The sequence below is a fragment of the Cariama cristata genome, unplaced genomic scaffold, assembly GCF_000690535.1.
Source record: "Cariama cristata isolate BGI_N322 unplaced genomic scaffold, ASM69053v1 scaffold10934, whole genome shotgun sequence".
Classification (NCBI taxonomy): domain Eukaryota; kingdom Metazoa; phylum Chordata; class Aves; order Cariamiformes; family Cariamidae; genus Cariama; species Cariama cristata.
The window spans coordinates 90,168-113,197 of NW_009611317.1; the positions used below are offsets into that span (position 1 = coordinate 90,168).

The 23,030-nt window shown below is 39.0% G+C and overlaps 1 protein-coding gene across 1 annotated transcript in view; it reads right to left on the bottom strand.

Moving 5' to 3' along the window:
* The window catches only part of EEA1 (early endosome antigen 1), a gene marked incomplete at its 5' end in the record, with an annotated part of 61,969 nt that overhangs the window by 24,345 nt on the left and 14,594 nt on the right, over positions 1-23,030 (bottom strand). The window contains 11 exon segments of the mRNA XM_009698207.1: positions 133-252; positions 1,281-1,430; positions 5,702-6,040; positions 10,903-11,019; positions 16,057-16,212; positions 17,890-18,011; positions 18,098-18,205; positions 19,070-19,109; positions 19,943-19,985; positions 19,987-20,003; positions 20,148-20,202. Coding sequence (XP_009696509.1) covers positions 133-252; positions 1,281-1,430; positions 5,702-6,040; positions 10,903-11,019; positions 16,057-16,212; positions 17,890-18,011; positions 18,098-18,205; positions 19,070-19,109; positions 19,943-19,985; positions 19,987-20,003; positions 20,148-20,202 — 1,267 coding nt within the window.

Consider the following 23,030-nt stretch of genomic DNA (forward strand, 5'->3'; position numbering starts at 1 on the left):
TTCTGTTCTAGATTTACACGTTAATTTATTGAAACTCGTATAAGTCATGCAAGTCACTTTTACAGAGAAAACATGTTTAAAATAATGAAATCCTGAAATAAACTTTCACATGAGGATACGTATCTATGTTACCTGGGCTTCTCGTAATTTCGCTGTAGTATTTTGCTGAAGCGTCTGCTGTTCCTGGTGCTGCTGTTTTGCCTTATCTAATTGATGTTGCAATTCTGTGGAATTTGCTGCTTTTTCCTTTAGCTGGGGGGGGCAAAAAAAAAAAATAGCAAAAAACCACCAACAAACCAGACTAAGGAGTGAACAAGCACCATTCAGTATTGCCAATAGTGCTCCATGTTCATTCTAATGCTAAAAGATCTTAGTCTAAACATGAATATTTGAAAACTGGTATAAAAATGAAAGTGTGTAATGCCAGTTAAAGAATCAAAATCTAACTGAAGCATCCATTACTATTAATAGGTGAGATTCTATATCACAAGCAAGAACTATAAAACAACTATCAGATATCTATGTATTTTAGCTCTCGAAAATCTAACACACAAGAGATTTTTAGTATGTTTTTCCCAACAGTTGTTAAGATGTAACATGACGGATAATATAGATACCTGTAAAACAACGTTATTATTACTATTATTAGCAGTTTTAGTAACAACTTCAGTTTAGCAGTCTCTCCGCTTCTAAACTGGTCAAGGCTTTGCAGATTAGCTACAGAAAAGCTTTACAGCTTTGACAACGTACCACTCGGGTATTTGGCCAATCCCCATACAGGCAGCAGAAAATCAGCAACATATACAAGATGCTTATTAAAACAAATGAAATATAATAAAACAAGTGTTTTCTACCCATCCACCCCACACAGGTTATTAACTATCAATGACCCGCTGTGCCATGTTCACTTTTTCTTCATGTACGGCTTTATCTCACAAAAATATCTACACACAAAACTTTACCCACACGTGCTTAGGTGCACCTTAGTCTTTTTTTCTTAAAATCCTTAGGCAAAGTTCATAAATGCAAAACGCCTATCTTTCGTTCATCTGCAAAGCACCAAGAATATACATGCATCCAATGAGCATTTAACCTTACAAAAATCTCTAATGCAACTGGCATTTAGGCAGATTTTGACAATTTTACCGTAAGACTTTAACAGTATTAATCAAATCAAATTCCCATGAGGACAAACTTTATAAACTGCGACATCGCCACAAGCGTATATACAGGCTACTGGCAGAACCAGCACAAACTAGAGTTTGCATAGAAGCCCCTACCTGCTCTTCAGCACGTGAAAGTTTTAATTGCAGATCAGCCACTTGCTGCTCTTTGTCCATCAGTTTCTCACTAGAGAGCTGCCTCTGTTCCTTGAGCCGCCCATGCGCTTCCCCTAGCTGGCGTTCTGTTTCTAGAAGTTTACTGTGCAACTGCAAAGAAATAAAAAGAGTCATCCATTTTTTTTAGTCATTCTTTAGCCGACGGCGCTGTATTTTAGACCCGCTTTGTGCGATGTTTACCTTAAGTTTTTATAACCCAGAGTAAAACAACTACATGAGCTCCTGAAGTCATGTATGTCCATCATACACGTCAGAAACATAAGTCACGCTAAAGAACAGCATCAACTGCACACGCATGAACAAATATTCAGAAAAGTAGGTTGGAGGGACCCAGAAACAGCCTCACTTATCTACAGAAGCCCTTCAATATGAGTTACAGAGACTTAACAGAAACACAGAGAGTGCAATCCTTCAAAGGTGTAAGGACCATCATGTAAAACAGTGATGCTTAGAGCAATCTTGGCTTACACAGCGCACACCCTCGCTCCTGTAGATCCAGTGGCTGAAGGACCATGCCTTTACCCGCTCCTCTGGCTCCCACAATATCCTGTTTTGCATTGCTAAAATAGTAAGAGTGCAATTTTTAGCTTGACCTGGCTACATCAATGGCATTCATTCTCTGCAGAGAAGAGATACATGGACCTTCAATGTAGGGTACACAGTACCTTTGATGGTTTATAGTCCAGCACCTTCCAGCAGCAGATGCTAAACAGGAGAATGTGCTCTTATAGCTGGACATAAGCCTGCCTCATGATTTTTTCAGTCAAAAGCAGTACTGCATCATCTTCAGAGCACAAGGATGGCCTTTTACAATTCACTGTTCTAAAAAGCCCTCTCCATAAAATCAGCTTTTCTTCTAATTGAAACTGTCACTATAGGTCCTGGGTTCCCTCCTGCCTACTTCTCCGTGAACACTCTGACGGATACACACGTGAACTTTCAACTCCATGCAAAAACAGAGAATGGATCAGACCTTGCAGCACAGCAAGAACTTTCCACAGGTATCAGGATATATGAAGCTTGCTTCCCTATGAATTTATGCCCAAGACCCTTGAACCATTCACCTTTTAACTCCAGGTCCTCCCTTCAATATACCTAAACCTTTCTCACGCTTTCCTCAAATCCCTACTAATACCTAGGCAAAAGGCAGCACAATCTTGTTGCTGACTGCAAGCTGCCCCTTGTCGACCAGCCGGGCTGCCGAGCGGGATGGAAAAAGGAATGGTGGTTTTGAGAACATTAAATCTTCCCCCCCAGGCATTGAGGGGGTAAAGCATGAACTTCAGTCTCTCTCCTTTACCCAGCTGCCTATTTCCACAAATATTTAACACTGAAGAATCTAATGCTGAAGACCTTTGGGCCATCAGTCAAAATTTGGCTGAAGTTACCAAACAATGCAAAAGTTACAGAGGATGGAGGCAGGGAAACAAATGTGGCTACGCCTTATTTTCTTAGGAAACCAAGCTAAATTACTTGTTTATATGTCCACAACCACAAAAACAGGGAAAGAAAAGCTGTTCAGCATGTGGCCGAGATGCTGGCTGCAGTTAAGAGAGAGGTAGGAGAAGGAGGACAGGGCGAGGAAAGAGACTTATACTCTCTCCTCCAGTAATCATTTGTCTTTTTGCACAGGAATCACTAAAGTATTAATACTTCCTCCTCACTAAAAATACGAACAAGAGCTGGAGGAAAAAAATCTAATGAAGAAATGGTACAACAGGATAACTATTATAACTATTCATGGCTATGTTGATACTGGAAGAGAATATTTGGAAAGAGAGAAATCAGTAAACAACATTTTACAAAAGTCACTTTTATTACAGGCACAGTTAAGTATTTCTGAAGGACTTTAAGACTGACTTTAAGTAAACAGAACCACAAAATCCAGGATTAACCTATGTTACAGAATACAAAAATAATTAAAAAAAATATTTAGACTTTCAAAGATACAATCAAGTAGATTCAAATTTTCTCAACAACAACAACAGTATTTATTAGCAATTAACATTTCTTTAAGACTGAAAGGAGTCCATATTTTCTTGTGTTACCCTCTTCCTATTACTGTGCTGGAACCAACATATCATTGAAGTTTCCTTCCATTGTGAAGATCACTTCCTTCACATCACCCAAATACTAAAATACACAAGCTTAACCAGACATGCATCTGTTCAAATGAATTTTGAGAACATAGCAAGGATTCTTTCAAAATATAGTTTGACTAAATAACTACACATATACCTTCATAAGCAGCATTCATTGTGTCAACATAAGCTATTGGACTACACGCATAAAAAGATAATTCCATTAAAGTATTAAGTGAAGAAATATGAGAAATTTAGTCTTTTAGTGACAATAGCAACTGAACTCGTTTAGAAGAAGAGAGGAAGAGAAGTTTTTGCTTAGCTTTTATTTTATATCATGTATGAAGGGCTTTCTTTCCTCCACTATTCTTTTACAACACAATTCTAAAACACATCCTGAGATCCAGCAGCTTGTTCAGGTTTTCCTGCTTAGACTGTCTTCCTTCCCAATGGTACCACCAGAGAACGTGTGATGCCTCCATTCCCTTTCATAGGAATTCATTCAGCAACCCTTTATTCACCTTCCTCCTCCTTCATTTTCCCACCCCAAAAATCCTTCCTGAAAATGCCCTCTCAGACTGAAGCCAGATTTCAGCTCAACCTCTTGGCTGTGCTTCTGAAGCTTGCATACAAGTTGCCTAGGCAGACTGAGGCAGTTTTACCAAGTGAGGATTCCTGAACAGATAACTAATATAATTATCTCCCCTCCCCGTGACAGAAGACTGATGGGAGAAGGAAAGTCATTCTGGAGATGTAATACATACATAAATGAAGTTTTGCCAAGCCACAAGTTTATCTTCTTCCAAGATAAACTATACAGGCACAGCTTGCAACTTCATCTATTTCAGACTTGACAAAGGCTTGAAAATTGAGAAACACACACTTTACAACGATAAAGCTTTAGCGAGAGATTAAAATGAAGTATGTCACTGTAACAAAAAAACAGATTATTTTTTCCATCTTAGAACTGGTCACGATTCCTGATGCACAAATATTTCTCCAGTCTAACACATTACTCCCCAAGACACCAGACAAAACAGAGTTCAACCAGCCTCAAATTTCAGTATGCTCAATGTTATATGTAAGTCCTGCTTCCATAACTCATTGGATTCAGCAGAACAATATGTAAACGGTGAGGGGACATATGCTCTGAGTTCTCATAGCCACCAGCAACATGAAGAGAAGGTGTTTGTGGAGAGACACAAAGGAAGCAATATTAAGACCTCACATTATCCCTGCTTTTCACACTAAGTATTGCCTACTGTATACACTATTCAATTTTAAAGTAAATCAAGCATTGTTCAGTTCTAACGCAACACAAAGAGCCACTTTTCTCAAACTTCCTATAGAGTAGTAAAATTACTACCAGAAGTGAAACTACTTCTGATACTCTACCTGAATTTGGCTTTTTTCATAACTGGAATTCATTATAGCTTCAGCTACCTTACTGAACCAGAATAAGTAACCTTGCTGACTTCTTAGGATTTGGCTATTACCATATTTGTCACTCAATATTCTGGGTTGCCCTCTCTTTTGACAATACTTCCCTTATTTCAGGGAATGCATCAACAAAAAAAGGGGAGGGGAAATCTGCAGGATGAAAGAAGAGTTCATTTAACACTGTAAGAGAAAAAGAGTGGACAAAAAACCTGTCTCAGATCAGCTAAAGACTTTTTTGTATAAAGTGAAATCAGAACACAAGAAACAAGCTACAAAGTTTATACACATTCAACCTTAGTCTTCAAAACTGAAATTATAGTTTTAAGACGAGTTCCAAATAGAACATAATTACTAAGATGTTTCCCTTTCAGAAAAAGGGGAATTATGCTACAGATAGACAAATATTACATCAGCCTTCCCAGAAATAAGAATGTGGAAAGGTGGTTATAACTGTAGATCTTGCTGAGTTTGACTGTGACACAGGGGCTACACCTATCCTCATTTGCCTCTGACAAGTGTTGGGACCTACTGAAAAGATTCACATGTAACAACAAACAGATACCAAAGAATTTCTGCACTTTCATCACAGCCTTTTCTTTTTGACTGTTCTTTTCTTTACTCCTCTAAGGGGAAGAGGTGATTGTATTTCATTCTCTGCACTGTTAGGAAGAATGCTTTACATTTATTCAAATACTAGGACTGGTTAGTTACTCCCCTTTAATAAGGAAATGCAAATGCACATGCATGAAAAATGTGCGTGCAGAGTTTCAATAAAACCCTAATGAGACGGTTTAAGGAGCCATCCCAACAGGATGGTCTAGGAGCCTCAAGGAATCTTACCTGACTGAGCTCGCTTTGGAGTTGCAGGCCATGCTGCTCTTTTTCCTCCCTCTGCTGCTGGAGCTGTTTACACTCTGCCTTGACATGCTGGTACTTTGTCTCTACTTCGGACAACTCTTCTTTAAGTTTCTGGCTTGCTTCCGCCTTCTCACCTAGCTCTGTCTGTAATCTCTGTATCGAGGCTTCAGATGCAGACAGCTTTGCCTGAAGCTGTTGGCAGTCCAGGTCTTTCTGGTGAAAGCTTGCCTGCACATTCTTCTTACTCACAGATACTTCATTGTGTTTTTCTTCTAGCTGGGTGTAGTCCTGTTCTTTCCTCAGCAGCTTCTCAGTCAGACTCTATGAAGAGAGTTAACATAGCAGTTCAAGTGCAATTCTGCTTTCAGCTGTTCAATGTGTCATTCAAATTTCTTCTCAAGTGTTGATGCTGAACAGTGAAGAACTTGCTCAAAAACATTATTAAAGAAAATACTGACCTCTATTTCATATTACAAAAGTTAATTCTGGAGCCCATGCAGCAGACAGTTTCAACTGGAAATACCGTTTTTCATATTCTCACATAAATCCACTTCCTCTTACTGAGAACACCACACAAACTCTATTTCTGTATCCTGAAGACTAATTTGCTTTCCCTGAACGTTCAAATTCTAGGTTATTACAACTGCATTTGCTTGGGGAAAAGCTGAAAGAGTTATTTGAGTTATTATTATACAGAAAAAGTTTCAAGTATCATCGTCCTTCACACAATTCCCTAAGCAACAACATTTGTGGTTTAATTCCTGTCTAATCCTGTGCAGTCATCACGCTGGTCATTTTTGGAAGTATCCTCATTTTGCCCTGTCACTGTACTTAACAGCATGATCTGCTATCCAAATTATGGAAGAGAACTTGTGAAAACTAGTAAAATCTGTGATATTGATAAATCACAGAATGAAACACTCATGATTTAACCTTCATTTTAGAAGATGATGTTTTTACATTTTAATTCATACCATCTAATTTCCTTGCATACAAATCAGCTGAAAGAGGATAGTTGCTTTGAGTTTGAAAACACTACAAATTGGGATCCCCTAAAGGAAAGATGTGAATATTGCTGAGTGTCAGATTTTAGTTACCACATTAACAACAGTAAATATTGCAGAGTCTAAGGTCATTCTATCAAATTTACACGCTGAGACAAATACTAGGAAAAAAAAATTATTTACAGACAATTTTCAGCTATTATCTAATGCTTTTTATCAAATTTCATGAACTAATCAAAACTATATTCAGATAGAACTTAAATACCTTAATGGACAAGATACAATCCCAGAAAGTTTGGGGGTTTCCCCCAAACTTAGCTGAGCCACTAACTAGAATTTGAGAGATCTCCAAGCAGGACAAAGAAGCCATGCAAAGTATTTGGATTTCCCAGTGGCACTTTTTGAAGCACAGAAATACAGTTGCAGGGAGGCCCTGGTCATCATCCAACCCAGGCAATTCATTCCATCTTCTTGAAACGTACCAGCAGGTTCCATTTATTGCAGCATCTTACTGATACCTATCTCAGTGGAGTGTTACTACGCACACCCTTTAAATGCTTGTGTTCTTCCTGCAGTTTCAGTGACTACTATATTCTCTAGTGACCCTTTCAATTAAAATACAGAAAAATAAAGAACACTTCTAGGACGTCAACCTGAAAAAATGCCAACAATGGGGTCAGTCTTATGTATCAAAACTCCAGACAGTTCTGCAACTTTGGAATAACACTGTTTCAAAGATAAGACAGTCAGTGCTGCAATTCTAGCTATGCTGGGCATCTTAAAAGGGCACTTCTGCACAGTATCCAAAGATGAAACCTACTTTGCCAGAAGAAAAAGCCATAAAACTATTCAAATAAATTAAAACAGCTGGAACAGTTTTATTCTTTTCAGGTTTTAACAAATGATGACTATATTGGTCATTATAAACCATACACAGACACTTTTACTTTACAATCATGATAAACAGAAGAATCTATAAAAAAAAAAAAGAGAGGTTAGAAAACAAGCAATCTTGCAAATGACAACTGTAGCAGTCCAGCAACCCAAGTGAGAACAAATATAATTAAGGCCCTACCTGTCTATTTAAAAAAATACATACTTTCTAAAGCTCACAACTTAGCCAAAAATTCTGGCTCAAGACTAAAGTTTGGCTATTGAATTCTAGGTCTGAAGTAGTATATTTTTAAATGTTTCAAAAAACAAAACAACTTGTTGCTGTCACAGGTATGCAGATTTTTTTATACATGCATATCCAAAAGGCAGGAATAGGGCACATAAAGAACATACTGGCCACGTGCCATCTTTACCCTCCTGAAGTCAGTGGCAAGGCTCCCACTGCTTTTAGAATGTATTTCACCCTCAGAATATAAAATAAAGTCACAATTCCAATTTCCGCTTCACTAAGGAGAAATGACCAGGCAGGATCATTAACGTTCATACTGAATAATGTTCCTGAGATACCAGCACACCACAGAACCTTTTTCATCACAGCTGGGCTATGATATTAATCTTACTACTACTTCATAACTAGATTCACAGGTCAGATGTAGAACTGCTATGAGGTACTTCACTAAGTCACTGCAGGGCATTAAATTCAATTTTCAAGGAAGGAGGGGAGAAAGAGAAACAGTTACTGTTGTCTTGAAGCAGACTGAGACTCTGGGAAGCTTTCAGGAACACTATGTAAAACAAAAAAGCAGCAAAGCCTCTTCACCATCCCCTTACAAGCTATCCAAAGGACAGCGAAGAGAGGCAGCTACACTGGCTGGAGATGTTGCTCCACATCCAGTACTACTCTTCTCTCTTCCTCCCTGCTCTAATGATCAACAATACAGCAACGAATACCAGTGTTTAAAGCCACTGCCCCTGACAGCTGAACACCCTCTCTGCAGTCAGGAATGGCCAGACAGAGCCGCAAACAGCTACTGCTGCTTTCCTGAGAGCAGAGCTGGCTTTGCCCGACCACCTGCTACCTCCGTGCGTGACTGAAGCCCACCAGCAGACTTGAGGCCCCAGAGCTGCCAAGCTATGGTCATTCACTAGTGGATCCAGCAGTATTTCCTACCTGGATGCACATCCCAGCTGCATAAAGGGATATGTGGGCACACAAGAGCCACCTCTCTTCCTCAAGCCTTGATTTCCACAGAAAAGAAAGAGGGAATGACAGTATGTTACAGCACTCAAGGAACAGCCCTGAGCCTTCAAAGCTCACAAGATACAATGGGGAACACCACATTGATCCGTTCTTTTATAACTGGTCCTTGGAAAAATACATGTTAATGTGTATCGGAATAATACATGCTAGTAGTGACAGTGGCCAGGCATTAAAGAATGAACTCTGGGGTCACTGATCAAATTTCAAAATAGTTAACATCAGTAGAAGGTTAGAAACTATGCATTTTTTCCTGCAGATAATGCATCACAATTTTCCTAAAAGGAAACAAAAAAAAACAACCCCAAAAAACCACAGGCAACGGGTTTAGAATTACAGCAAATCTTATACTTCAGGGAATACGCTGGTTTTACACATTAGGCCTCTTCTGGGCTACAGGCCATTACTGGCCTCTGCAAGGCAAGCCAAGCCAAGCCCCATCATTACAGTGCTTTATAAATGAAAGAAAGGCAGTTCCTGCTGGTCTCAGAGAACTGATCTTATCTACTTGTCATCTGCTCTTCTCAGTATAGCTCCTGAAAATACAAGAAACAGCTTGCTTGCGGTTGTACATGAGCTCGAAAAACTCTGCGTCAATGCACAGAAATATCTTCCTGCATTGCGAGGGAATTATAAATGGATGTACATATCGGAATGCAATATATTCTGTCCTGCACTAATGGCTCCTCCCTGACAGCTTCTTCAAGGATGGCAAACTGTTCAAAGTGGGAGCAATTTCTGTTATTTGGGAAGCTAGTCTTACCTTTACCTTTTCCAATTCTAGGTCCAAGTCCTCCAGGGCCAAGATTCCTTGGCTAGCACACCATTCTTATGGATACCGCCTTCCAAAAAGCTGCATAAAGAGGTGGCTGTAAACTGCTTTAAGTCACTGAAACTGAAAGAGGAAAAGTAGTTCGCTGCCACTTCTCTTCTTCCTATTCCTCAAGCAGTGTTAGGCATTAACCTGACATAGCAGAGGACTCTCTCTTAAAGTGTGATTATCTTGTGCATCAATCTGTTTCCCTCCACATTGTTAATGGAATAGCAATATATTCAGGCAAGGGCTCTATACTGTATAGCAATAATTCTGCTAAAAGCTTGATTCCGTGTTGCTGGTCCGTGGAAAAGTACAGCTTGACAATTCTCAGCATCTCAGTTCTGCACCTGATTTAATGAGCCAAACCAAGAGTCATCCTACTAAAGGCAAGTTTAATTTACCGAATTTTAATTGCACCTTCTTATATTCTTTGCAAATGCTGCTTTAATATTAGATTACATTAAAGACACACTGTTTGGTCTCTGTCCTTTCCTATTTTCCAAGATTGATAAGGTTTCCAGTAAATATACATATGTAATGTGAACAGTTCATATGCAGTGTTATATATTCATGCAACAAAAAAGCAGCATGCATCTTCCTCCTTGTCTCCTTTCCTCCCTTACCTCCATTTATTAACCCACAACACATGCTTTCTTAATGCAAATACAAAATGCAGCAAGTTCAAAGGGCTTTGATAAAAGTTCTCAAGGAATACTTCTAAGCTGAGAAGCTTCTAGAGTTTATTTCCATTTTCTACCATTCATGACTCGGATAAACGGCCAGAAAATATGACAGGAGTATAATCTAAAAGCTAAGAAACTGAAAAATGAATGAAGAGAGCTCAAAATGTTTTCTGAATTATGATTTTTACGCAAACATTGTAATATTTCAAAGGGTACTGCTTTTTCCTTTCAATGTGTGAGACGGCAGTACTGCTTAATGATACGTAAGCATAAACTGCAGCAATTAGAAATCTGCAATCATAACAATCCCGAGGATTTCAGTTGTAACATACTGATGATCGTTAAAATACAGTGTTTGCTTGTACATTACGATATCCCTCATGTTAAGCAAAATGGCAAAGGAATTCTAAACTTCTGCAACACCAAGAAGCATTTTGTTACAGTCTTCAGTGCTTCCCGAGGCAAAGTGTGATCTGTTTCCATTTTAACGAGAGGTGACAAGCATAGGAAATAACAGCATTTCTCACCTGGTTTTTCTGTTCTAGCTCTTTGACTGAACTTTGAAGTTTTTGCAGTTCCTGAACATACACAGCTACCTCCTGAGGTCCTTTGGCAAGTTCAGCTCTTAACTGGTTAATGGTAGCCTGAACAGACAAACAGAAAAATCTGCATTCAAAACAAAGCTTTGCACATGCATAACCCAACAAAAGCAAGACTTCTGGTAGCAAAATAAAAAGCATCTTGTATACAAACAAACAGATTAAGAAAAAAATCACCTGCAAACTCTTCTCAGAGCACCATCAGCTACAGAAGTACCGCTGAGCATAATTTGCCAGCTGAGATTCATTCATGTCCTATTTCAGAAGACAAAAATTGGCCCCAGTCCAATAGAAAAAGCCAGGTTGAGCCCACAACCGATGAAAATCACAAGAGATTATCCATTAATTGTTATCACAGTTCTAGCTCAAGATGAAACCCTCCCAAATCACTGCAGTTACACGACCAAAAATCTTTTGCCTCCCTGGTAAGGAAAATGTACTGGAAAAGGCACTAGAAGCAAATCTGGCATCTGATGCAAACTTAGTGTGGGCCTTTCGGACACATCGACCCTGCAGGTCAGCATCATCAGGGGAACAATACTACCCCATTAAACAGGGGTGGCACAGAACAGAATATATCGGTGACCGCATGGTATTTGAATACAGTAATGGAAGCAAACAGAAAAGCACTTTAGACTGGTAACAATGGCTGCCCTAAAGCATGCTGTGTATGAATGCACTCCCTTTGAATACTCTATATAACAGTGACCTTTTCAAAGAAGTTTTCTTTCCTATTGTTCTCATAACCACAGATTTCAGCACAAATGTATAAACTCTGAATTCAAGAAAGAACTAAAGCAGAACAGAAGTAGTGGACAATAAACGTACCACTTACAACCTTCCTATAGAAAAAGGAAGGCCAAAGAGAACATATGAACATATTAAATGACTACATGTAGTTATTAATTCTGACTTTCTGTAATGTTCTGCTTTACAAGGCTGTTTCATTACAGAGCTGTTAGCCAAAACACATCCTGGGATCTATCTTTGGCATATAAACATTCCAGGACATTCTCAGAAACGGAGTGTGGATATTTCACTCCTGAGAGCATATAATGCAGAAAACATGCAGAGGTTTGCTAAGGACAGCACTACAGCCTTTCAAACTAGAATTTGTATGCAGAAAGACACATTTCTCTCATTCACAGTTCAATAAGCTCACCCCACATTTCATTGTTAACATGGAAATACATCATGGATGAATATTCATTCCTGATATTGTCCGGCTGATGTGTCTGTATGATTTATGAATCAATAAGTAAACAGGAAAATAAGCAAATCTGTTCAACAACCTCTTGAAATTATCTTTACACAACAGAAACCTACTATAAGAATAAAAAGCTTTCAAAAAAATTTACCTCAAATTTAAGTGTCTCCATTAGAAAGCAGAAAAAATAAAATGGATGGATGAAAGATGGAAATAAGCAGTCACAAAAGCTGTTAGTAGACACACTTCCTCAAATTTGTTTTCAAATATTCCGGTGGTTTTAATGCCTTTGCTTAGTGGGGGAAAAAAAAAAAAGCAAGCAAAACAGTCCTGTCTTTATTAAATTTACCCATAATTTAATCTACTAATCTTGTTTAATTCTGTGGGCACTCAAAGTTAACAATCAAGCCCAGGCTCTGTATTCTATGAAGATTTATCAGACACTGAAACAAATCCCAAATCTGCAGAGATTCACAGAAATGCTTAGCTCCACAGCAGTGCAGCTGTTTCCATAATGTGTTTACTATGCAGGAGTCGCTATAGTGAAAAACTAAACACAGAAGGAGTAGCTCAGAAAGAACATTCATCTGGGAGATTTGGCACCAGAGTTTGAGGTGCAACTCTGAAATAAGGCATAAACACCCAACAAAAACAAGCAAACAAACAACACAAAAAAACCAGCAATGAATACATTTAGGTGACAATTGTAGATCTATACTATTCTTCATATCCCTCTCCTGCAGCATTTGAAGATGCTGATATAGGGTTAAGATGATCTTTGTTATTCTCTTCACTCACACCATAAATTTAACTTATTTTAAAGACATCTCACTTCAGAAACCAATATTAATATCTGTATCCTCAGTGAGCTTGGCAAAATAGCCAACGATGGCCGAAGAACCACTTTACACTTTCAGCCCTTGAGGTGGTCTTAAAGAGCAAACCTGAGATGAAACACGGCCAAACTTTTATGGCCAGAACTTTTATACCCATTCTGTCAGTGAAGGACTTCCATTTCTTGTTTTCTTACGGCTAACACTTTTCACAATTGTGTTTTATTAAGAAAAGCATAAAAGTTTTCACTACTATGACTTTAAGTCACTTTTGATTTTTTTAGAAGTCTGATCTGTCACTTTAAATTGGCAGAAAAGCTTTTATTTTGAACACATCTTGGGCTATTGTTGCCATATGTTGGAATTAAGCGGTGAAGACAGTAACACTTCTGAGAAGAACCAGACTGCCGCTGCTTACCATGTTCTGCCACGCAGCAACTCAGTCTTCTCTGGTTCAGCCTACATCCTGATGATACTACACAGACATCTGATATTATTATAATTGCTTCGAGGTAGTTTATAATCCTTCTGTACATCTAAGACTTCTTATATGAACACATCGTAACAGCTTGGGGCATCATACAACCTTCTCCCCGACCTGCCGTTATGTCCAGAGGACTGACAAAAATCTTCTTCACTTGTCTTTTTTCCTGTGAAAGGCTGCACTTTAAAGCTACATTTTAAAATGGTTAGCTATGTCAAAACTTGAATATACCTCATTTGGGGGAACAGAAGCAGTTCACGCTTCTGTGAGAATGTTTTAAGATAAAAGATTTTTGTTATGCCCATGTCACTATATCATTTTATCTTCCAGGAAAAATAGATATCCAAAAAACACAAAAGACTACAGAGACAGTATTTTGAAATGAAATTTAAATTCTGCAGCATAGTTGTGGAATCTCACAGTTAAAACTAAATTACAATTATGCAGCTACTTACATGGCCACATAACCACACTATATTCATGACTCCAACTGTGATATTCCTTTTTTCATGTCTGATGAAGCTCTTGGCATACATAATTTTAACTTGAAAACAATAGTAGATTCACGTTTAGTACAATATTGTACCCTTCTACAATTCCTGGAGCTGAACATATCTGCTGTGGCCGGAGGCGGGAGGGAAAGCCCTAAGGAGTTTAGAATAATGCCGGGCAGCACTTCTCTCAAGCTCTGCAGTGCAAATGAAGAAATAGAAAGTTAAAACTGCAGTTCTGAAATCTAGGGCACATGAAACCCTAGAATAAAAAGATGTCGGAAATCCTTCACATCCACAAATCTCAACAGGACAGCAGATACTAGGAGTCCCACAGAAACCCTAGGCATTCCCTCATGTAAGCTGGGGAATTCTGCAAGGACTCCACTTCACTGGGGACCACAGCTCTGCATTGCCAAGTTTTGGTGGCATTGCTGCATTGGTGGGGGCAATAGAAAAGGGAGAGGGCAAAATTAAAAGCTCTCAAACACAGCTGACAATCTTCAGTGAAGACTGTTACACTGTCAAGTCATCCACTAGTAAAACTACACCGACCAACCCACCAGTGAGGTGCAACAACACCCAGCAAGAGAATTCTTCTGCAGGTATGGATTTACCAACTCCTTCATAGAGTAAATTATATGTTAGACAAAAGCCTTTTTCGCGATACTGTATTTTTATCAGGATTTCTTGCCATTATCTCTGTCAGAGATTTCCCTCACTGTCATGGTAAACAACATCAAACAGGCTTTAGCCAGGAGTATCTGAGACAGTTTGAGGAGTAAGGTTCCCTCTTAAAGATCCAAGTCAGAGCTGCTGCATCCCTTTTTCTCCATCTTGTATGGAAGCAGAAGTCTCCACTGGTGGAAAAGCAGAGGAACCAAAACCAAAAAAACTGAATATTTGCTATAGGAGAGGCAGTTAGCTTTGTTTCCTTAAACATGGAGTTATCATCAATTCTATATGCAAGAACAAGAAAAATGCACAAATGTTTTCAAATCTCACATCAGCGATTTAAAACTTCTTCCACTAATTCAGCCAAAGCAGTGCAAGCCTTCACAAAGTACTTCTGAAGAAACAAGCATATTCTGCAACTCAAGTAAACAGTGAGGTCCCTTTTAAATGAGATGAATTTAAAAAGTTCAAATCCAGGAAAATATGGAGAAAAAAAATGTAAAAAAAAAAACAACCAAAAAAACCCCACTTAGCCTGAGAACAACAGATTTTACTTTATAGACTGCTGCAAAACAGAGAGGAAAAATACAGTGGTGTTGCCTGGAACCAGATTACAGGTGATATCCTGACATCTTGACCTAAGAGATGGTGAGGCCTGGCAGTCACTCCCTTTCTGCTCTAGTCGGTAACAGGCAACACTTAGAAGATATTATGCAGTGGATTTGGGGGGAGTATGTGTGCAGAACAGATTTGTACCTTACACACAAAATATTTCTACAATACATAATAGGTATAAAAAGGCCTCCCAGTTGACAGTAAAAACTAGAAAAAAAAAAACAAAACAGTTTACAATATCCATTGAGATTTTTAAATCCTATGTAAGTTCAAGAATTATACATGTCCTATAAGAATATTGACATTATTATCTACCTTGTATTAATCATTACTTTTTATGTCTTTTAACACTCTAGCACCCATTTTCAGGCACACCAACTCAAACATTAACGAAACCATCATTTTCAGTAACAACTGTTTTTATCCACATGTAGCTCAATAAGAGAAACAAGTATTTGAATCACACTGGTATTGCTCTATCTCCCTCTGCCAGCAGAAAGGGCACAGCTCCACCAGAAGGTTTTTTCCTCTGCTACTGGGCTCTTGTAATAACTTTTTATGCCAACAAAAGGTTTTGCAACGAAAAGCATGGGGGCTTTTAGAGGGTAAATATTGACAGAATTAGGCAATTTACTGTAATGAAGAAACACGACTATTAGATAAGTTAGAAGATTCAGTTAAGAAAGAAGCTTTTTTATTATGATGAATTAATATTTTCCATTTTCATATGAAAACCATGGCAAAGCTAGCACACACCTCTTTAGGTACGATTATTACCTCTGAGTTGGCCTGCTCTGCCTGCAAGTGCTTGCATTCGTCTTTCAGCTTTTCAGATTCTCTCTCACATTCTAGTGTCATTTTGTCCATCAGCGTCTGAACTTGGACCAGCTCCTTTTTCAGGACAGCCACATCTTCCACACCAGGCCTTTGCAGCTGAAAAGTAGGAGAGTAGCACTGAGCAACGTGCTGCTGGCAGACATGCTTCCAGTGCCAATGTAATCTCTAAAAAATCTTCCAAATCATCAATTTATAGACCAGGTGGCATATACGGTATTACAGCTGGGGGGTGGGGATAAGAAAAACCAAAAAAAAAAACAAAAAAAAAACAAAAACAAAACCAAAAACCACCACAGAAAAGTACTTATCATTCCCAAAGGAAACAGGATTTAATGGCTGGTTGTCAGTTCTTGCCTGCTAAACTTTGCGCTTCTTGATTGATTTCAACCAAATGTGACAAACAGGAAAAGGTCTCAAAGATTAAATTCCTGTAATTTTTATGTAGGTAGATGGCTAGGTACAGGAGGGAGACCTTCCCTGGGAGAAAACACTGAAGTGACAGGGAATCCATGCAAGAAATTTATCTGAAGTCACAGTTCTCTAAGAAGTAGGCTGTATTGACTCCACTACCCCACAGAACGGGTAATCGTATATACTTTGCTGCTGTAATACTTGTAAGCCCATCTCAGGACTGAGACACTTAACAATCCAGTGCTACACAGGCTTTTATAATGATACTGCCTCTGTCTTCAAGAACTATTTCAGAAAACCACAAGAACAGACCAAAAAAAAGGCAGCTGAAGGAAATTTCTTGAAGGTATTGTCAGACATGCTTCGTATCAGACCCATAGGTAAAATCTGTTGGTAATTACATCTGAAGCACCATAATGTCCCTCAAAATGAAATGTTATGGAGGGAAAGGAGAGGGAAGGCAACAGTGGGCACCAAAGAAAGCAGAGAAAAGGAGTGCTGGCATCTAGAAGAGAAAAGGTCCAAGAAAAGGGTAAGAATGCAGAAGGAGAAAGGAAAACAAGAAACAAGTAAACCGAGAGGAATGGACAGGTCCAGTGGCTGGGCAGGACCAAAAGGGACAAGAGGGACTCATGAGCCCTTCAGCGCAGCCGACTCCAGGGCAGAAAGGGGATAAACGAGCTCTACTTTCCTCCAGAGTCTAAGCAGTGGCTGAGTGGCAGAAACTAGGTAGTCCCCTTCACTACTGCTTTAGAAGCGGCACGACTGCCAAGTCACTGGGATTGCTCCCTGGAGCCATGGCTGTATACAAAAGTCACCAGGAGCCACAATCCTGGAATACACGTGCGCTGGTATTATCAGCCAAGCGCAAGAGGGACAACATGAACATAGGCACAGTGATGACAGCTGCCAGCCCTTTCAGCCACCTTCTCACAAAACACCCCTCTGAGCACTTCTTACGAACGCAGCTGACCAGGGACAGTCAGAGCACAACACCTCATGGAAAAAGGGGGATCTAAAGAGAGCTGAGGAAGTCAGCAACAGCATGCTCCAAGGGCAGGCCTGCACAGCACAGCCATATGTGTAATACCCTGCAAAACCGCTGAATGGTAAAGCATCAAACAAGCCGACTATAATATAACGTAGGGTAAATTTTAATATGTAACTCAAAAGCAACATATATTTCCTCACTGGAAAAAGACGGAAAATGTAGGTGAGTGAAACAGATCAGAAACTTCAGCCCACAAGCAGACATCTCCAAGTTCAACAGAGTTTGACTGCTTTAAAACTGCATTTGCAAGCATTTAAGTACGTCCCTCCTTTCACCTGAAGATAACGAAAACATTAGTGTGATGTGAATACCAGCTCTGTCTTTAAGTCTTCCACTGTACTTCTCTCCTTCTGCAGTTCTTGTGTCAGGTTTGCCACTTTCTGTTCTGCCCCTTCCCGAAGGCTGATTTCTTCGTCATACTTTGACTTAAGATCTAGTAAGAAGGAGGTTGAATAAGTAAGCACTTGCACAAGTTGCACAAGTAGAGAACAGAATCAGATGTCATGTTACTATACTTACCCACAATTTCAGTGGCCAGTTGTGCTGCTTTTTGCTCAAATAAGTCTTTCATTTGCTTAATGTTAAAATTTTCTGCTTGGATCTCTTCTAGTTGCCGTTCTAATGATTCTATGTCCATAAAAAGAACAGTATTATTTTCTGGAAGAGCTAGGACAATACAGTTACTCATGCCCATAACAAGCCACAGTAGGTAAATAAGTAATCCAAATTCATTTAACATCCAATTAGCTTAGCAAAGGGAACAACTTTACTGAAGTTAAATCTCTACAAACACGATGCTGGAACCTGTCACTAGTTGAGTACTCGGCAGGATTAAGTACATATTGGTTTTCACTGGTCAGAAATAGCCCTTCAGATCACTGCAACATGCTGCTGAATTCCGAGCCCCAAACTGCGATTAAAAGCTCTTTAATCATAATCAGTCAGATACTTTATGCACACATAAGGAAAATTTTATTCCATGAGTGCCTCATGGAGAAAAACATAGAGCAAAAATTACTGGGCTGCAACACAAAACAAAAAAACAAACAAAAAATTCATTGGTTTTTTGCTAGCAATGAGTACAGAAAAACACTAAATAAAAACCAGCCCTGACAAATGCTATAGTTTAAATACCATCAATCACTGTCTTTCTCAGCAAAAGACTTGTCCTGAATGCTTGAATATATGAAATGATTAGAAACATGTTCAAAACTGCTCATGAGAACTGCTTTCAGAGTCAGGAGAACTCCTGTCTCGCTTCTAGAAATTACAAACCCCGAGCCTCTGGAACATTTCCCCAGAGTACAGCTATCAAGAGCTATCTACCTTAAGCACTTACAATGAACTTTTTTTTCCAGTAATTGTACCATTCCAGCTTTCTAGGTTTTTGATTTACCAAAAGTGCTTTTTCATAAACCTAAAAGCTACACTGAAAAAAATTTCAGAAATTCCAGAAGACTGCTGAAGTTAATATAATAAAGTGTTAGCCACCTGTAGATGTAGCCGTTGTCAATCCATCAGACTTAAAATCCTTAAGAAAACAGAATAAATGCACCATTAGACAGTAGGAATAAAAAATACTATTTCCAAAGTTTATCCCATTTTTAGAAAAGACAGGGAAATAAAGACTTTTGTGCTCAAATACTGCGCAGCAGTATAAAAATACCTGATTTCAAACAGTTATATCTGGAAGACTGGAAAAGGCCAAGATGATTTTCCATTTCATGTATCGCTACATTACCAGGCTTCCAGACTTGCAAGACTCCAGTTACAATTCCCTCCCTTTCCCCTTCCTCAATATTAAAATCTGCCTTAAAAACAGAGGTTACAGACATCATTAAACACATTCTGAGAAGGCATTCTGTCAGAAAGCAACATCTGAGGTTTGTAACGTTCCAGTATGTCAGTAGCTCAGAGTAATAAAAGAAGCAAAAGCTTCCTTAGGGCACAGCACACCACAATTTGCCTTGCCTTGCTTGTTCGGTCCATCTGGACATCTGTGAAATCACGCTACTGTTCTCCAAAAGTTCTTACAAGAACATTGCCCTTTCTCATAACAGATGAAACACCACACTTGATTTATTTTCTTTAATAAACTGAGTTCTGAAGAAGTCCAACAGAAGGCAAACTCTGAACTGAACTTGTAGTGAGTAGGATGGAAGAATCATTATCTATTTTGACTTTGTCCTTCAGATTTACATATACAGTTACACTGTGAAGAGAGAACTAGCTTTGTTTTCAAGAACATGTCAATATTCAAATTACAGAACTAACTAAATCAGGCCACGTGCCTTACAAAAAAGGTATTAATCTTCAATGTCAATGCTGCTGATAAACCTGCTTCAAGTATTTTAAAGCAATTACTTGCTGCCGCTGCCCCTGCAATTTCTCTAGTTCTTTCTTCAGCTAAATACCACCGCTCCTCCTAGGGGGAAAAAAAAAACCAAACAAACAAACAAACAGAAAACGGAGATAGGGGAGAGAGAACCGTAAATTTGGTTGCTTAAGACAGTGGAAGACTTTGCAATTTGAAACAAAGAACCAAGTGCAAGTAAAATGTATTTCCAACCTTCAGCGAGGCTTGCAAGTCTTGGACTTCTTGTCGGAGCAGTGATACTTCATCTCTGAATAAATATATCCACAGAGTGGAGAAAATGAATACGCAGCGGTTATATTTTGTCACTTACATACAGGTTATAACGTGTATTAAATAACTAGAGTGATAGCCCTGTACTACATAAATATAACTTACATAATTATAAATAGTTATTTTCAGATTTTTTGAAACTTGGAACAAACCGGATTAATAGTTACCTATTGGTTCACTTTGCACATCACTTGAAAAATGCTAAACATACTAATTGGATAAGTAAAGAAATAGATAGGCAAAAAGTCTCATGAAAACAGAATGTAAATCTAAATCGGTGCATCAGCTCAACCACGAGTTCAGAATGGCAAAGCTGTGCATTGGGAGATTTAACGGTTCTGCATGCCTTTTTACAAAAAGGACAGGTTTATTCTTCTTTACTTCCCACATCACATGAAGGACCACTGCTAAGAGCGAGCATGCTATCTTACTCCTTTTGAAATACGCCATTACATAATTTTTGATCCACACAGCAATTCGGTATGCCCCAGAGACACACTCATTTAATGGTCTGAATGTTTAAAGCCTTGGGATTTTAAATTCTCAAATTTCGTGCTCAAGCCTCCAGCCATGCAAGAACACAAGATCCAAGGCTACAACTGTTACTAATTGATTTAGACAGCACCCTTCTAAATCGCAGGTCTCCTTACAGAATTGCACAACTATATATATACAAGGATAATGTCGCATTACTGAGATACAGCCACTCCAAATCTAGAATACACAGGTCATTAAAATAATAGAAAAGCGCCCTTCCCTATTGTTTGTACAGTGGTAACGTTGAGAAGTACACAGAATATATGTGTGGGGGTGCCAATGCCAATAAATTCTCTTAGTTTTTATCCATACAGTTTTATTGCTGCTGTGCTGCATTATCCCCTCCTCCACAGATGTTCTTTTAAATTATCTTATACTTAGGAGGAGGGGAGAAAGAAAAAAAAAAAAAAGGCAAGCAAGCTATTCCTTAGCCAAACTGGGCAGGAATAGATTCAATCTACATTAGCAGATTAACAGCAGGTCAGGGTCATCAAGAAGCAAGTGAAACGCATGCACTTGAACCACTGAAGTAAGAACTCCAAGGTGGGCCAATTTTAACGGCAAAACAAACATGAGATATTGGGATGCTAATTTTTTTCAGAGGAAGATTTTCTGCTATTTACACATTATTCTGCCTGTGTTAGACATTCACTGGAGGTTTGCAAATACAACTTTACTGAGGCAGGTGTAGCTGTAATCCAAAAACCCAGACATCAGTTGTAGGCGGAGAAGAGGGAGCAGCTTTCTCACTGGTATGAGTAAGAAAATCAGCTAATATTCACACCTAAGATTATAAACAAAATCTCAGGCAAGTGAAACGGTTAACTGTATTGAAGTTCGGCTGAACATATACCAGATCTGCAATACTAAAGCATTTAAGATGCTCTGGTCTTCATAGCAGATAAAAGGTTTTGAGCTGTATAAAAATAGTTTGCAGTAGAGTGGAAGGAGGAGGGGAGGAGAAGGGGAAGAGAGAGAGTTCGTAAGGACCCTTCTACAGTGGTTGCCTTGATATACCCAATACAGTTTTGCACGACAGTTTTAAGATGAAACCTAAATTCAGCTTAACTGACCAGTGGAAAATGAACAGGAGGAAAAGAAGCGTAAGGGATCACTGTAGACACCGTAACTGTTTCCTACTGCCATCCAAATCCTCATCTTGCTGCTAGGGCTGTTACAATCCCTTCCTCCTCTCAGCACATCTGAGCCTCACCATCTGGCAAACCCTTACTACCTTTTCCTTACGCTCCTCTCCGTTCCCCCTCAGTAACGCCAGTGCCTCCACTCGAGTACCGAACGCCAAGGGCCTTGCTGAATCGCACCGGGGAGAGTGACGGGATCTACTCTTGGCACTCAATCATGGTGGTTTATTAGAGGGTGGGAGGAAGAGGAGGCAGTGTAATTCATAGTACCTAGCTTCCTCTATTGACTAAATAAGGAATTTCACCTCCCAACCTTGGTCCTATGAATTACATGTAAGCTTCACTCCTAGACGGCTAACAGAGTGGCTCCCTGCCGCAGGCTGCAATATTTCTTTAATATGGTATTCCAAGTCTTGGAAAAACATGTTTATGTTGAATGAGAGTTTTCTCAAGCAAGCATGCAACTGAGAAACGTTAAAGAATGTCACACTAAGAGAAGAAATAGCTCATGTGTTACACAACAGCTCTCACCAGACTCCCTTCGCTCCATCCAAACTCCCTGACCTTGTCCACTTTTTCAATTATATGAGAGAAAACAAAACCACTTGTCCTTAAACTGTCAAGAGCCAGGGGTAAAAAAAAAAAATAATATTTCATCAGCCAACATCTGGTTGACATTGGAAACTTGCAGGCATAAAAATAAATATTTCATAAACTATATAAACAATATAGTTATGACCAATAATTCCTCCATGTGAATGTTATTATTCTACTAAGAGTATCATTTCAGGTCTAAGTTATATCATTCCGAAAAGGCTGAAATCAGAGAAGAAATACTCATTCTTGAATAAATACACACATAGGAAACCCAATATAACCTCACTAGTACCTTACCACTTTCTCCTATATAAAGCCCTAATTTTGATTTATTCTGTTGCAGCAGCTGGGAGAGAAGGCAGCTATCCACAAGGAAGGGCCTGTCCGTGCATGAAGACCTCTGCTAATGCTGGCTTTTACAGGCTTGCCAGCTCTGCACAATACTGGGGAGATACAGATCTTCATTTGGATAACAACTGAAATATGTTACCTTCCACAGTCTTTTCTCACCGAAGAATCACCCTCTCCT